This window comes from Carcharodon carcharias, chromosome 13 (genome assembly GCF_017639515.1).
Source record: "Carcharodon carcharias isolate sCarCar2 chromosome 13, sCarCar2.pri, whole genome shotgun sequence".
In the NCBI taxonomy this organism is placed as follows: Eukaryota; Metazoa; Chordata; class Chondrichthyes; order Lamniformes; family Lamnidae; genus Carcharodon; species Carcharodon carcharias.
The window spans coordinates 32,576,396-32,592,049 of record NC_054479.1 but is presented as its reverse complement, the minus strand read 5'-3'; the positions used below and the strand labels follow the sequence as shown (position 1 = coordinate 32,592,049).

At 41.8% G+C, this 15,654-nt stretch overlaps 1 protein-coding gene across 4 annotated transcripts in view; it reads left to right on the top strand.

Moving 5' to 3' along the window:
* The first annotated feature begins 5,916 nt into the window (after positions 1–5,916).
* Positions 5,917–15,654, top strand: part of ift81 (intraflagellar transport 81 homolog) — a 104,716-nt gene continuing 94,978 nt past the window's right edge. For 2 of the 4 annotated variants that reach the window (XR_005944920.1, XM_041203437.1), the window contains exons 1-3: positions 6,261–6,434; positions 9,633–9,791; positions 15,430–15,533. Coding sequence is in view for 3 of the 4 variants with exons in the window: in XM_041203437.1 (XP_041059371.1) it covers positions 9,648–9,791; positions 15,430–15,533 (248 nt within the window). In the remaining variant the exon portion in view is untranslated. Of the gene's footprint in view, positions 6,001–6,260; positions 6,435–9,632; positions 9,792–15,429; positions 15,534–15,654 lie in introns of those variants that run through there. The other 2 variants (XM_041203436.1, XM_041203435.1) reach the window with 2 other exon arrangements.

Below are 15,654 nucleotides of genomic sequence, written 5' to 3'. Positions count from 1 at the left end.
TTGTTTCACTATGTCTTTGGACTTAACATCTCCAAAAATAAAAAAATCTATCATAGTACCAATTTTACCAGCAATCTTTGGGAAAGATTATTGTTACTCTGCACTGTTTCTTAACTTCTCCTGGCTAGGTGAAACATTTCACCCCTCCTTTGAATTCAAACTAATCTGGTTTATTTAAAAATTCAAGTGTTCCCTTTACACCTATGTTTACCTACTTAACATTTCAAACCTAGCTTATCTTGTTACACCAAAGCCTTCAGACCAGCTGTCTTTAATTCAATTAAGTCCCACACACACACACACAAATGAACATACATGGACCCATAAACACAGACCCCACTATTACTCCACCATAAATTCCAATAACATTATGAAAATTATTATATCTTCCTGACAGAGGGAGTTCCAGGATATTGATCTAGTGATAGTGAAAGAGCAGCGTTATAAATCCAAGGGAGGATGATGTGTGACTTGACAGGGAGCTTGCAGGTAGTGGTGTTCCCATGCATGGGTGGTGGACAGAGTGAATGTTTAAATGGTGGATGGGGTGCCAATCAAACAGGCTGCTTTGTCCTGAATGGTATTAAGTTTCAAGTGTTGTTGGGGCTGCACTCATCCAGGCAAGTGAAGAGTAGTTGATCACATTTTTACTTGTGTCTTGTAGATGGTAGATAGGTGTTTGGGAGTCAGGGGGTGAATTATTCTCTGCAGAATTCCCAGCCTCTGACCTGCTTTTGTAGCCACAGTTTTTATATGGCTGGTCTAATTAAATCCTGGTCAATGGTAATTCCCAGGATATTGATGGTGGGAATTCAGCAATGATAATGCTATTGATCATCAAGGGAAGATGGTTAGATCCTTTCTTGTTGGAAATGGTCATTGCCTGGTCCTGGTATGGTGCAAATGTTACTTGCCACTTACCAACCCAAGCCCGAATGTTGCCCAAGCCTTGCTGCATATAGACACAACCACTTCAGTACCTGAAGAGTCATGGATGTTATTGACCACTTTGCAATCATCAACAAATATCCCATCTTCTGACCTTATGTTAGAGGGAAAGTAATCGATGAAGCATCTTAAGATTGTTGGACTAGAACACTACCCTGAAGAACTCCTACAGCTTTGTCCTGGGTTTGAGATGATTGTCATCCAACACACCAACCTTCTTCCTTTGTGCTAGCTATGACTCTAAGCAGTGGAAAGTTTTTCTCCATGATTCTCATTGAATTCAATTTTGCAGGAGCTCCTTGATGCCACATGTTTAAATGCCCTCTTGATGTCAAGGGAAATCACTCTCGCCTCACTTCTAGAATTCAGCTCTTTTGTCCATGTTTGGATCAAGGCTGTAATGAAGTAGGAAGCGAGTGGCCTTGTCAGAACCCAAACTGAGCATCTGTGATGGGGTTGTTGCTGAGTAAGTGCCACATGATAGCACTGTTGACAACACCTTTCATTACTTTGCTGATGATTGAGAGCAGACTGATGGGGCAGTAGTAAAATGGATTGGATTTGTCCTCCTTTTTGTGGACAGGACATACCTGGGCATTTTTCTACAAATGGGTAGAAATGGGTCGGGTAGGAGCCAGTGTTATAGATGTACTGGAATAGCTTGGACAAGTGTGGGACTAGTTCTGTATCACAAGTTTTCAATACTACAGCTGGAATGTTGTCAAGGCCCACAGCCTTTGCTAAACCAGTGCCTTCAGCCATTTTGTGATATCATGTGCAATGAATCAAATTGACTGGAAGCTGGTATTTATGATGGTGGAGGCCCCTGGAGGAGGCCGAGATAGAACATTCACTTGGCACATCTAGTTGAAGGTGGTTGCAAATGCTTCAGCCTTGTCTTTTGCACTCACAGGCAAATTGTTACTTTTATTCTATATCATTCACCAGTAAATCAAAACATTTAACATGCTTTTCCTGGGTAGCATTGTCAGAGTCATGTCACATATAGCCAAGGAAACCAGACTTAATCCCTTCACAGCACTGCCCTGTGCACTGTCTATTGATTTGAAATGTATGTAGCACTGGATGGCTGCGATTCAAATTCTCTGCTCAGACTGCAGTCCTCATTTTAGGGAAATAGGTCTTTGGGCTGCATTGTCTTTATGTTTTTCCTAGAATTTTTTTCCTTTGTGAACTTTGTTGGTGTTGCCATATATGCTGTTTTCTTAACCTTTTCTATTCCCAAGATTCTGGGTCCAGTCCATCCAGACTCTTTGTGGGTCCAAGGTTCAGCGTAAACAACCACTCAGGGTATTCGGTATCTGGGTCTTTGCCTTGCTTGTACATATTAACTCCCACAGTGTGCATGGTCAGAATGACAGGATCATTACAAACTTCTGGACCTTTCAGAGCCTCTTTGATTCCCATCTTACAAAGGTGTTGACAGTGGCTTTCTTGGCATAACCGTTGGCAGCAACACTGTGGACTCAGCCACACTGCAGCAATGCGCCCCTCGCCAAGTGACAGCCCAGCAACCAGCTGCTCTGAGCAGCCATCACTCCTCCCGTCTGGAGCATCTTCCAGTTAATTGTTTAATTGTCCACCACCATTTATGACTGGATGTTACACACATTTTAACAGAAAACCAGTAAGCAGTAACCAAGGAAATAAAGCCCTTAATGATCAAAAGACACTCCTACATTCTACTTTTTGCCTGGTGTCCTATTTTATCCTGAGGTGAAATTCCAACCAGATACCTGCTCTATCACCAAGACCCTCTACTTCCACCTTCGTAACATTGCCTATCTCTGCCCATGTCTCACCTCATCTGCTGCTGAAACCCTCATTCATGCCTTTGTTACCTCTAGACTTAACTATTCAAATGTGTTCCTGGTTAACCTTCTATCTTCCACCCTTCATAAACTTGACTCATCCAAAACTTTATTGCCCATAATCTAACTCACACTAAATTCTTTTCACTCACCACACTTGCGCTCGTTGACCTATATCAGCTCCCAATCTGGCAACAGCTCAGTTTTAAAATTTTCACCCATGTCTTCAAATGGCCTCAACCCTCCTTGTCCTTGTAATTTCCTCCAGATCTTATAACGCTTGAAGATCTCTGCACTCCACTAATTCTGGCCTCTTGTGCATATCTGATTTTAATTGCTGTACTATTGGCAACCAATCCACCAGCTGCCTGGGCACTAAGCCAATCAGCCTCTCCTTCAAAACATTCCTTAAAACCCACCTCTTTGTCTATCCTAATATCTCCTCATGTTGCTTAGTGCAAAACTTTCATAATGCTTTTTGGGATTTACTATGTTAAATTGTTGTTACCATTTTATCAACAAGAGCACAAAATTGTGAAAGTATACTGCATACACTGTATAAAAGACATTGAGATCACATGACCAATGGTGTCTTTTACTCAATTTTTATTTATTAATCAGCAGTTTTATTAGCTATCCCTAAATTCCCAGTTAATCTGCAGTAGTTGAAATCAGTACTTTTACATTTCTGCAGCTCAGACTGCAGAAGGTCAGTGTGTAACAAATTCATGCATTTACATTATTAGAATATGCTTTTCGATGCCAGAATCATAGGATTCCATTGTTGGCAAGAGTGGCTATTTTTTACAGCGTAAATCTAGGAGCCAGCCTGCAGGCTTGGATCTCAAGCATTGAGAATTACAGCAAATAAGGTCATGGAATGAATAGGAATAAAAAAAAGGGCTCTTTATCTGAATGCATATAATAAGAAAGGTGAACTAACAGAACAAGTAGACAGAGGTGAATGGGGGGTCAATAGGTATTTGAGTACTAAGGTAATGAAAACATTGGAGATGGAGGATGATGGAGTTGAGGTAGAAGATCAGCCATGATCTTGTTAAATGGTGGAGCAGGCTCGAGGGGCCAAATGGTCCATTCCAGCTCCTATTTCTTATATTGTTAGGTAACTCCACCAGGGCATGTTCTGGCAAAGGGAAAACAGAATCAATCCATATTCTGGATGGAGAGCAGCAGCAGGTCTGGCATACACATGAAAGTCAACATTTTCAACAATCATTCTGATTAAGCCAAGCTATGACTTGCAAATGCTAGACAAAAGCTTAGAAGCTTCAATAAGACCTGTTGTGTCTGATAATTTTATGTGTAATTCCAAATTTTGGTGAAAGAGAAAGACTGCAAAGTTTGCACTAAATGATAGTAATTAAATGTCAAGTACATTTACTTGTACCAGTACTGCATATAAGGCATTTTCTACTAAATGTATATTCCAATGTGATGCACTAAAATTAGTACGTTTGGCTAAAATGGTTTCACTATAGCCATACCTGTGGATAATTAATGATTTTTATTGGACAACAATGTGCTAGTGGTAGGGTTGCTACAGTTATCTTTGACTACCATGGTTTAGGGAAGAAAAAAAATGGTCAGGGTGCCCACCCCAAATCATTCCTTGAACACCTCCACCTAGATCGTCAATAAAAATAGTAATAAGCAAATGTTCCAAATGTCCCATCATGATCCCTGTGGGACAACACGCCAAGAAAATTAATGTCTATTAACAACTACTTTCTGCCTTCAGGGATTCAACAAGTTCTTGAACAACTGTAGCAAATTGAATTAATTTTATAGATAAAAACAAAATAGTGTGGATACTGGAAATCTGGAATAAAAACAGAAAATGCTGGAAAAACTCAGCAGGTTTGGCTGTGGAGAGAGAAAAAATTAACATTTTGAGTTTGTATGACTCTTCTTCAGACCTAAAGAGAAGTAGAAATGTGATGGATTTTATACAATTTAAGAGGGGGTGGAGCAGGTGGAACAAAATAGGTCAGGGATAGGTGGGAGCTCAGGAGAGACTGTCAAATATGTCATGGACAAAAGGGGTGTTAATGGTAGTGTTAAAGACTAAAGAGGGTGCTGATAGTGGCATAAAGGTAAGAGAGCAGACTGTGTTAATAGCACAACAAGGACCAGTGTTCTTTGCAAGTACAACATAGAAATTGGTGACAGGTGGCCCTGTGGGAGTGGGGTTGCGGGGTTAGGGAAAAACAATAAAAAGGATTTTAAAAATAAATAAAAATGAAAATTAAAAAATTGGATTAAAAAAGGGGTAAAGATGGAGGAGAGAGTTCATGGTTGAAGTTGTTGAGCTCAATGTTAAGTCAGGAAGGCTGTAAAGTGCCTAATCGGAAGGTGAAATGCTGATCCTTCAGTTTGCGTTGGGATTCACAGGAACATTGCACCAGGCCAAGGATGAACTTGTGGGCATAAGAGCAAGGTGGTGTGTTGAAATGACAAGCAACAGGAAGGTTTGGGTCATGCTTGTGGACTGAGCGAAGGTGTTCCGCAAAGTGGTCACCCCAATGCAGAGGAGACCGCATTGTGAACAGTGAATACAGTAGACCAAATTGAAGGAAGTGCAAGTGAAGTGCTGCTTCACCTGAAAGGAGTGTTTGGGGCCTTGGATGGTGAGGAGGTAAAGGGGCAGATGTTGCACCTTCTGTGATTGCATGGGAAGGTGCTGTGGGAGGGGGATGAGGAGTTGGGGTGGGGTTTTTATCTTGTCCATTTCTCAGGTGGCAACCTATTAAAGTCATTCTGAAAGCTTAAGGTGGACAATAGCCTCATCTGCTAACCTGCTGAGTTCCTCAAAAAAATCCGATCAGGTTGGCTAGACACGACCTTCTTTTCTGGAAACCATGTTTAGTATCCCTGATAGAGCCTTCCCTATCTTAGTGGACATATATTACATTCCTGATGATTTCCTATTACTGGGGTTCAGCTGATGAGCCCATAGCGAACAGGCTCTCCCTTATATAAGCTGTTAAAGCTAGAGCACAGCAGCAAACAAAGCTGCTTTAGATATCTTCTTGTTAAATAGTGAAGTGGAGGTCCAAGTTCTGCTCTGAGCTTCTCCCGTTGCCTGGTTACCGACCGCTTCCGGTTTTTATAAATTAACTTCCGGTTAGCAACTGGTGGTTGGTTTCTAGGCAGCTTCATTTCCAACAGTTTCACATTCTCCTTGTTTTAAAGCTTTCGCGTAAGTTGCTGATTATTTTTATTTATTTTTTTTTACTTCCCAGAGGCTTCCCGCTTTAATGTTTGAATGATGGTGTTGCTTCTCTGCGGAGTTGGGTTCGCCTCCGTTCAGGCCTGAAGCGCGCAGCAGGACGTCTGGTTCTGATTTATTAACGTTATCGCCGCCGAGGAGCAGCCCCCCCCCCCCCCCGGTCCAGAGGCCCGAGTAATCTATTCGACAGTCTGATTCAAGTCCTCAAAGCTGCAGCTCTTCTGGCCCACGCCTTTCCACCGAAAATTCCCGAGCTTCCCCACTCCCCCGGCCGGATATCCAATTTTAACCAGGCTTCTCGTTGACCCACAAAGGGAAGAAGTGGAATTCTTAAATGTTCACTATTGAGGCAAACTAACGATAAGTCATTTTACAATCGCCCCAGTTAAGCAGGGTGTTTTTAAGTGAGTATTTTTCTACTGTTCACTCTTTCAGCGATTGCGTCCTTTTGATATACGAACATACGACTTAGGAGCAGGAGTAGGCCATTCGGCACCCCAACCCCTCCCCAACCAGTTCTGCCATTCAATATGGTCATGATCATGGCTGATCTGTTTCTGACCTCAACTCCACATTCTCGCCTGTCACTGGTAACTTTTAACACCCTTGTTAGTCAAGAATCTATCTACCTGTGCCTTGAAAATATTAAATGACCCTGCCTCCAGCGTTTTCTGCAGAAGAGAGTTCCGAAGACTCCTGACCCTCTGAGAGAAAAAGAAGTCTCCTCCTCTCCTTAAATGGGAGACCCCCTTATTTTTAAACTGTGTGCCCTAGTTCTAGTCTCTCCCGCAAGGCATTATGCTGTTATCACCTGTAGAATATTTTAAGTTGTACATAAATTGGCTCTGAAGATTTTCATCAGACTGACATGAATCAATTACATTTAAATTAATCACTATTTCAGTATGAACAAGAAACTTGACTTTTGGTGTCAATTTAAAAATTGCAGGAAAGTCAGTAATACTATGTAAAATAACAGTGGTGTGCTATTACAAGGACCTTAAACAGTCAGAAGAGCAGCTCATGTATGGTTTAAAATCATCATTATGTGTAATGTCAAAACAAAAATAAAAATACCTGGAAAAACTCAGCAGGTCTGACAGCATCTGCAGAGAGGAACACAGTTAACGTTTCGAGTCCGTATGACTCTTCAACAGAACTAAGGAAAAATAGAAGAGAGGTGAAATATAATCTGGTTTAAGGGGGTTGGGACAAGTAGAGCTGGATAGAGGCCTACCCCACCCCCACTAGGGCTCTCTGTACCTTGCTCCTCCTGATTTCTACCCTTAATGTCACCTATTGGCACATTTCTTAGCTAATATCACCACCATCCTTTTGTCTATGACACCTTTTGGCAATCTCCACCTATCACTGGCCCTCTATCCAGCTCTACTTGTCCCACCCCCCCCTTAAACCAGTTTATATTTCACCTCTTCTATTTTTCCTTAGTTCTGTTGAAGAGTCATACGGACTCGAAACGTTAACTGTGTTCCTCTCCGCAGATGCTGTCGAATCTGCTGAGTTTTTCCAGGTATTTTTATTTTTGTTTTGGATTTCCAGCATCCGCAGTTTTTTGCTTTTATCACTTCATGTAATGTCATTGGGACTTTGCAGGAAAAGGAGATGATGGATCGTGTTGGATGGTGCCCTGAGCAGACACAGTCATTTGACAAAATGCTTCATTGCTGGAACTTACAAACAAGCACCAAAATGTAGCTTTGCTGGTGGTGAGAAGGGCCCTCCCTCTTAGATCTTTCATGCACTTCTGGCATCTCAGCACCACTGAATGCTGTCTTTAGGTGGCTGCGGCAGGGAAGATATAGTTGACTATCTCCTGTGCAATTGCAAAGAACCTCTAGAAAGAGATGCAGTTGTTTTTGTTGAGTTTCGCCCTGAACTGCTCAGTAGTACAGGATTCTGCTGTACAAGACTCTTCTCGGGACATACACCGAAACAAGCATCAACTGCTCATGAAAGGCCATCAACTTGGTGAAAGACACTTATTGGCCTTCAGCGCAAGGAGTTATGCTCAACCGTGTGTTGCAGACTAGCACGTTCTAAGGTCCAGGACTATGTGGGGGAGGGACTAAAGTGTAGAGCCGACATTATAAAGGCTTATTCGGGGAAGGCTACAGTTTAGGGTTGCCTAGCCATTGTACAAATCCTCGGGCCGTATGTATCAGGGCATGTTTACTGCAATTGCAATCTGCATCAGAGTGAAGCACTCAAAATGCCATGTACTGAATTTAAACTATACCTTTATAAATTTTATGAATGTGTATATTTTTTTAGGGGAAAAATTGCATCAAAATAGATATCTTCCACCTTGAAACACACTTGTGTGCATTTTGCATAGCACATAATAAACATTAGAGATACTAAATGTGAAGGAAGTTTACACAAATTAGACAAAGATACAGTATTTTTAAATTCATTCTGGGGTTGTGGTTGTCGCTAGCTAGGCCAACATTTATTGCCCATCCATAATTGCCCTTGAGAAGGTGGCAGTGAGCAGCCTTCTTGAACCATTGCAATCCATGTGGTGTAGGTACACCCAGAGTACTGTTAGGGAGGGAGTTCCAAGATCTTGACCCAACGACAGTGAAGGAATGGCGATCTATTTCCAAGTTAGGATGGTGAGTGGTTGGATGGGAGCTTCCAGGTGGTGGTGTACCCATGTGTCTGCTGCCCTTGTCCTGCTAGATGGTAGCGGTTGTGGGATTGGAAAGTGTGGTCTAAGGAGCCTTGGTGAGCTACATATTGATTCCCTCAGACTGAATCGACTGAACTCTTGAGCTTCAAACTGGTTAAAGATGATAACATTTGCAGTGCAGAAGTAAGCAGTAACACTTCTGCCAGTGGTAATTTATTACAGCTTTCAATTGTAAACTAATTTTCCTCTAAGCTTTTATCTTAATTTTCAATTACTTATCTGCTTCCATTTTAAATGATATGATAAAGCCATCTGAATAAATTTTTAAAAATCTTCTAACATTTCCTTTGTTGTTCTGTTGGTTATTTCAAAGTTTATGGTGCCTTGTTACAAATTCCCAATTGATGAAAACAAGGTTTAATTCTTTACCTTTTGAGACCTTTGCATTTGACTTTCAAAATTTTAATGGAGTAAAGCACCATATTTTTCTTCATAATTTCTTGGTGTTATTGCCAGCTAATTGCCATATCTCAAAATATTTTCCTATAATAGGGTACCCAAACAGGACACATTCCCCAACTGTGAGCTGGATATAAATTCAATATCACTTCCTTGCTTTTATATTCAGTGTGTATAAAAGCCAGAATCCTATTTCCTTTCCTGCATGCAAATGTACCTGTAGAAATCTATGTATAACACCCTTCAGTCTGTCTTCCTCCTTTCTCTTCGGGTATTTTTCTTTCTACTATTTCTGCCCTGAAGTTTGCTATTTACATTCCAATACATTTAACAACTCCTGTTATCCATTTGTTCACTAGCTGACTTAAATCCTGAAATGTCTTGCATTCTTTCTCACAGTTTGCCATGTTATATGAAGTTTTCTAAAAGCCATTTTGAAACCAGAAAATGCAGTACTGTGTGCAGATTACATGGCTTTGTTTTCTTTCAGAAATAAAACACTAAAATGAGTGAACAGATCAAGTTCATTGTAGAACAACTCAATAAGGAACCCTTCAAGAAGACTTTCAACCTAATCACCTTCGACTCTTTGGAGCCACTACAGTTGCTGCAGGTGCTTAATGAGGTTTTGGCTGAGATTGATCCAAAGGTATGTAATGTGCTGCTTCTGTATCTAATCCGAGTGCTTTAATTCTTAAATGTCTAGTTTATTTGTATGAAATTATTGTGAATATAGAATCTAGAATGGTACAACACAGAAGAGGACCATTTGGCCCATTTTGCCTGTGCCAGCTCTTGGTAGGGTTACCTAATTAATCTCACTCACCTCTTTCCCTATAGACCACTAAATTTTGATTGCTAATATTGACTCTACCTCCAGCACACTTTCAAGTTGTGCATTTCAAATCACAACAATGCATTATGTAAAACTAATGTTTCCCCAAGTTGCCCTGGTGGTTCTTTTGCCAAGTACCTTAAATCTGTATCCTGTGGTTACTAACCCTACCGACACTGGAAATAGTTTCTCCTGTTTACGCTTATCAAAATCATTCATGACTTTGAACACCTTTATGAAAATTCTTCTTTATTTTTCTCTGCTCCAAGAAGAACAGTCCCTGCTTCTTCAGTCTCTGCATAATCTAAGACCTTATCCCTGCTATCATTATACTAAATCTCTTCTGCACCTTCTCCAAGGCCTTGATATACTTCTTAAAGTGCATTGTCCAGAACCGAACAAAATACTCCAGTGTTTTATAAAGGTTTAGCATTACTTCCTTGCTTTTGTACTCTCTTTCTGTATTAATAAAACCTATAACCTTTTTTAAACAGCCTTCTCAACTTGTCCTGCCACCTTCAAAGATTTGTGCTCATGCAGGCCCAGGTGTCTCTGATCTTGCATCCCCTTTAGAATTGTACTGTTGTCCTGGCAGATGGGTGGAGCTTAGTGAGATTCTTTTGTTTTGAGTTATGTCTATGAATTCAGTTAGGGCATGGCTAGCAGACAAGACTGGTTAATGTTTCAAAAGCAACTAAGAGACTTTGTCATTTTTGGATTTATGTAGCTTGTAGCTCCTTGGAAATTGAGAAAAGCCAGACCTACACCTGAAGTAGGGTAAATGCTAGACGCTAGTCTCAATTTGTCTGCTCCTCTCACCCACTCTAACCTGTCTCTCTGTCTCTGAACTTGCTGCACTCTGTTCTCTCAGGTCCAACCCTGATGTTGTCATTAAACCTGTTGACAAGGATGGTGCTGTTGTTGTCTGGCGCACTGACCTCTATCTCGCAGAGGCTGAGTATCAATTCACAGACACTTCCTCCTACCTCCCCCTGGACCATGACCACACCACTGAACATCAAGCCATTGTTTCCAGGACTGTTACTGACCTCATCTCTTCTGGAGATCTTCCTTCCACAGCTTCCAACCTCATAGTCTCCCAACCTCGGACGGCCTGCTTCTACCTCCTACCCAAAATCCACAAACAGGACTGTCCCGACAGACCGATCGTGTCAGCCTAATCCTGCCTCACGGAACTCATTTCTTGCTATCTTGACTCCATTCTCTCTTCCCTTGTCCAGTCCTTTCCCACCTACATCCGTGATTCCTCTGACACCCTACATCATATCAACAATTTCCAGTTCCCTGGCCCCAACCACCGCTTCCTGTTCACCATGGACATCCAATCCCTCTACACCTCCATCCTCCACCAGGATGGTCTGATGGCTCTCCGCTTCTTCCTTGAACAGAGGCCCGAACAATCCCCATCCCCCACTACTCTCCTCCGTCTGGCTGAACTTGTTCTCTCACTGAACAATTTCTCCTTAAATTCCTCTCACTTCCTCCAAATAAAAGATGTGGCTATGGGTACCCGCATAGGCCCCAGTTATGCCTGTCTCATTATGGGGTATGTGGAACATTCCTTGTTCCAGTCCTACTCTAGCCCCCTCCCACAACTCTTTCTCTGGTACATTGATGATTGCTTCGGTGCTGCTTCATGCTCTCGTCTGGACCTATTAATTTTGCTTCCAATTTACACCCCTCGATTATGTTTACATGGTCCATCTCTGACACCTCCCTTCCCTTCCTTGACCTCTCTGTCTCAATTTCTGGTGATAGACTGTCCACCAATATGCATTACAAGCCTACCGACTCCCACAGCTACCTCGACTACAGCTCCTCACACCCCGCTTCCTGTAAGGACTCCATCCCATTCTCTCAGTTCCTTCGCCTCCGTCGCATCTGTTCTGATGATGCCACTTTCAAAAACAGTTCCTCTGACATGTCTTCCTTCTTCCTTAACCGATGTTTTCCACCCACGGTGGTTGACAGGGCCCTCAACTGTGTCCGGCCCATCTCCCGTGCAGCCACCCTCACACCTTCCTCTCCCTCCCAGAACCATGATAGGGCCCCCCTTGTCTTCACTTATTACCCCACCAGCCTCCGCATTCAAAGGATCATCCTCCGCCATTTCCGCCAACTCCAGCATGATGACACTACCAAACACATCTTCCCTTCATCCCCCCCTAGCGGCATTCTGCAGGAATCATTCCCTCCGGGACACCCTGGTCCACTCCTCCATCACCCCCTACACCTCAACCCCCTCCCACGGCACCTTCCCATGCAACCGTAGAAGGTGCAACACCTGCCCCTTCACTTCCTCTCTCCTTACCGTCCAAGGGCGAACACTCCTTTCAAGTGAAGCAGCATTTCACTTGCACTTCCCTCAATTTAGTTTACTGCATTCACTGCTCCCAATGCGGTTTCCTCTACACTGGATAGACCAAATGCAGACTGGGTGACCACTTTGCGGAACACCTTCGGTCTGTCCGCAAGCATTACCCAGACCTCCCTGCCACTTGCCATTTCAACACTCCACCCTGCTCTCTTGCCCACATGTCCATCTTTGGCCTGCTGCCATGTTGCAGTGAAGCTCAACGCAAACTGGAGGAACAGCACCTCATCTTCTAACTAGGCACTTTACACCCTTCCGGACTGAATATTGAGTTCAACAATTTTAGATCATGAATTCTCTCCTTCATCCCCACCCCCTTTCCGATTCCCCCCCTTTTTTCCAATAATTTATATAGATTTTTCTTTTCCCATTTATTTCCATTAGTTTTAAATGTATTTCTATCCGTTGTTTTATCTCTACCTTTTAGCCTATTTCAATCCCTTCACCCCACCCCATCCCCACTAGGGCAATCTGTACCTTGCTCATCCTGCTTTCTACCCTTAATGTCACCTATTAGCACATTCCTTAGATAATGTCACCACCTTCAACACCTCTTTGTCCTTTTGTCTATGACATCTTTTGACTATCTCCATCTATCACTGACCCTCTCTCCAGCTCTACCTGTCCCACCCCCACTTAAATCAGCTTATATTTCACCTCTTTTCTATTTTTCCATTGTTCTGTTGAAGAGTCATATAGACTCGAAACGTTAACTGTGTTCCTCTCCACAGATGCTGTCAGACCTGCTGAGTTTTTCCAGGTATTTTTATTTTTGTTTTAAATGCTAGATCTATTGCCCATGACACAGTCGTGATTGGGAACTAGTACTCAGTATAAGACAAAGTTGAAAAAGGGAAAAATGACTTTAGCTGGAGGCTAACTGAAGAAATCTGCAGTAGAACCTTCAATAAAAAGCAGTTAACCTTCCTTTTTTTTTATTCATGGGATGTGGGCTTCGCTGGCTAGGCCAGAATTTATTGCCCTTCCCTAGTTGCCCTTGAGAAGGTGGTGGTGAGCTGCCTTCTTGAACCGCTGCAGTCCATGTGGTGTGGGTAAACCCACAGTGCTGTTGGGAAGAGAGTTCCATGATTTTGATCCAGCGACAGTGAAGGAACAGCGATATATTTCCAAGTTAGGATGGTGAGTGGCTTGGAGGGAACTTCTAGGTTGTGTTTTTCTCATCTATCTGCTGCCCTTGTCCTTCTTTGCAAATGATAGTGGTCGTGGGTTTGGAAGGTGCTGTCGAAGGAGCCTTGGTGATTTCCTGGTACGGTTGAAGTTCTAGAAGTAATCAGCTTGGTTGCAGTTTGAAACCATATCAGTGGGCTGTTGGAAGCCAAGGGTATTTTCTGATGTTTTAAGCCACTGCACTGAAGTTGCAGGGAGTCCCATGCTTGAGCCATGGAATCCGGAGTCATGCAGTTGGTAAAGAAATTGGAGGGTCACTTACCCAACAGCTAATGGAAGAACCCCCATGAAATCTTGTACCCTGGTGAATAGCTGGAACACTGAAGAGAAATCAGAGTGAATTCTAGACAGCTGTCACATATCTTTTTGAATTTGTCCCAAAAACAGCGAATGAGCCTTAAGGATTTCGTAAGATAAGGGAATTCTTGCGGGTGTGATGGCAAGTAGAAAGTAGAACTGAGTTTATAACATAAACTTTTATAACCTATAGTATTAGGTTAATAGTACTTACTTTGTTTAATTCTTTTTGATATACAATAAAGTTTGTTTTTATTAAACAACATGAAATCTTGTCGATTAATTGTTGAGTGTTCAGATTTCTTCCTTGAATGCTAACAGGATTGTGACAACTCTCTGAATTAAGTTTTAGGTGCCAGGTGTCTGTCCATTTCACCAATCTATTTATGTCTGAAGTCTGTTTCTATCTTCCTCATTGTTTAGTGCATTTCCCAGTTTTGTATCATCAGCAAATTTTGAAATTCTATCTTTTATACCCAAGTCCAGGTCATTAATACATGTCAACAAGTGCATTGCTTCTAGTACTGACCTCTAGGAAACACCATTGTATTCTTCTCTACTCCACTCTGAAAAACAACCATTTACCTCTATCCTTTGCTTTCTGTCACCTAAGCAATTTTATATTTGTGGTGCCACTGTCCCTTTAATTCGATGGACTTTAAATTTTCTAACAAATCTATTGCCTGAACTTGTAGTTTTTATTTGTAAAGAGTTCCTAATTATCCTACAAGGAATTTCATTACACATTAAAATGTCATTTCTGTTGTTAAAGCAGTCCAATGTATTATACACTATTGGCATAGACTAAAATCTGTATTGAGAAAATTGTTAAATTTTGCATAACTTTTTTCCCTTCCTCCTCACTCCTGTAAACATTGACTTCAATTCCGTATCGATTGGCCGTCCAATTTTCACATTCATGTGTGAGGCTAGATAGTTGCGTGTTGGCAGGTTATTCAATTGTGTGGATATGATGGATAAGCCTGAATCTGGCTTTACTGTTGTCAACATGCATACATTCCAACAGTTGTCACTGGATAGCAGTCATGAATGGGACCCTTAGCTGATAAAAACAAAAAATCTGTGGATGCTGGAAATCCAAAACAAAACAAAAACAGAATTACCTGGAAAAACTCAGCAGGTCTGGCAGCATCGGCGGAGAAGAAAAGAGTTGACGTTTCGAGTCCTCATGACCCTTCGACAGAACTTAGCTGATGTTTATCAGCTGGTCTGACCCTAGTCTGAGGCATTGTAGCCAACTGTGGAACATTTATCAAACTCAATTAACTCAGCGTCAGGAATGAAATTTGGGATTTTCTATCTTGTTTAGCTCAGTTACACATTATCTTTACTAATTGAAGAAGTATTAATTATGGTTTTTATACTATTTTTATGCCATGAAGTACTCAATAAAGAGAATCGTGGAAAACACTTAACTTCTCCCTCTTGCTTAATCCCTCCTGCCCTCATGCAACGACCCCCTCTCTTTAATAAGATTTCAATTAAAGATGTCCTCCGCATATCGGCTGTAATATGTAACAATGCTAGCAATATTCTCTTCTTTTCTGGTAGCATAATATTGATATACGAGAGGAAGCACCGGATCAAACAGCAAAGCGAATGTTCAGCCTTCTGGGAATTCTGAAATACAGGCCACCTGGAAGTGCTTCTGATATGTATGTAATATTTTATATTTTACCTGGGAGTTATAGAAGAAAATTTATTTTACTAGTTTCCTTTTTAGATTTCTCATTTCTCTCTGCACTGTTTCCTGACCCAGAGGTCAGGCAAGTTACT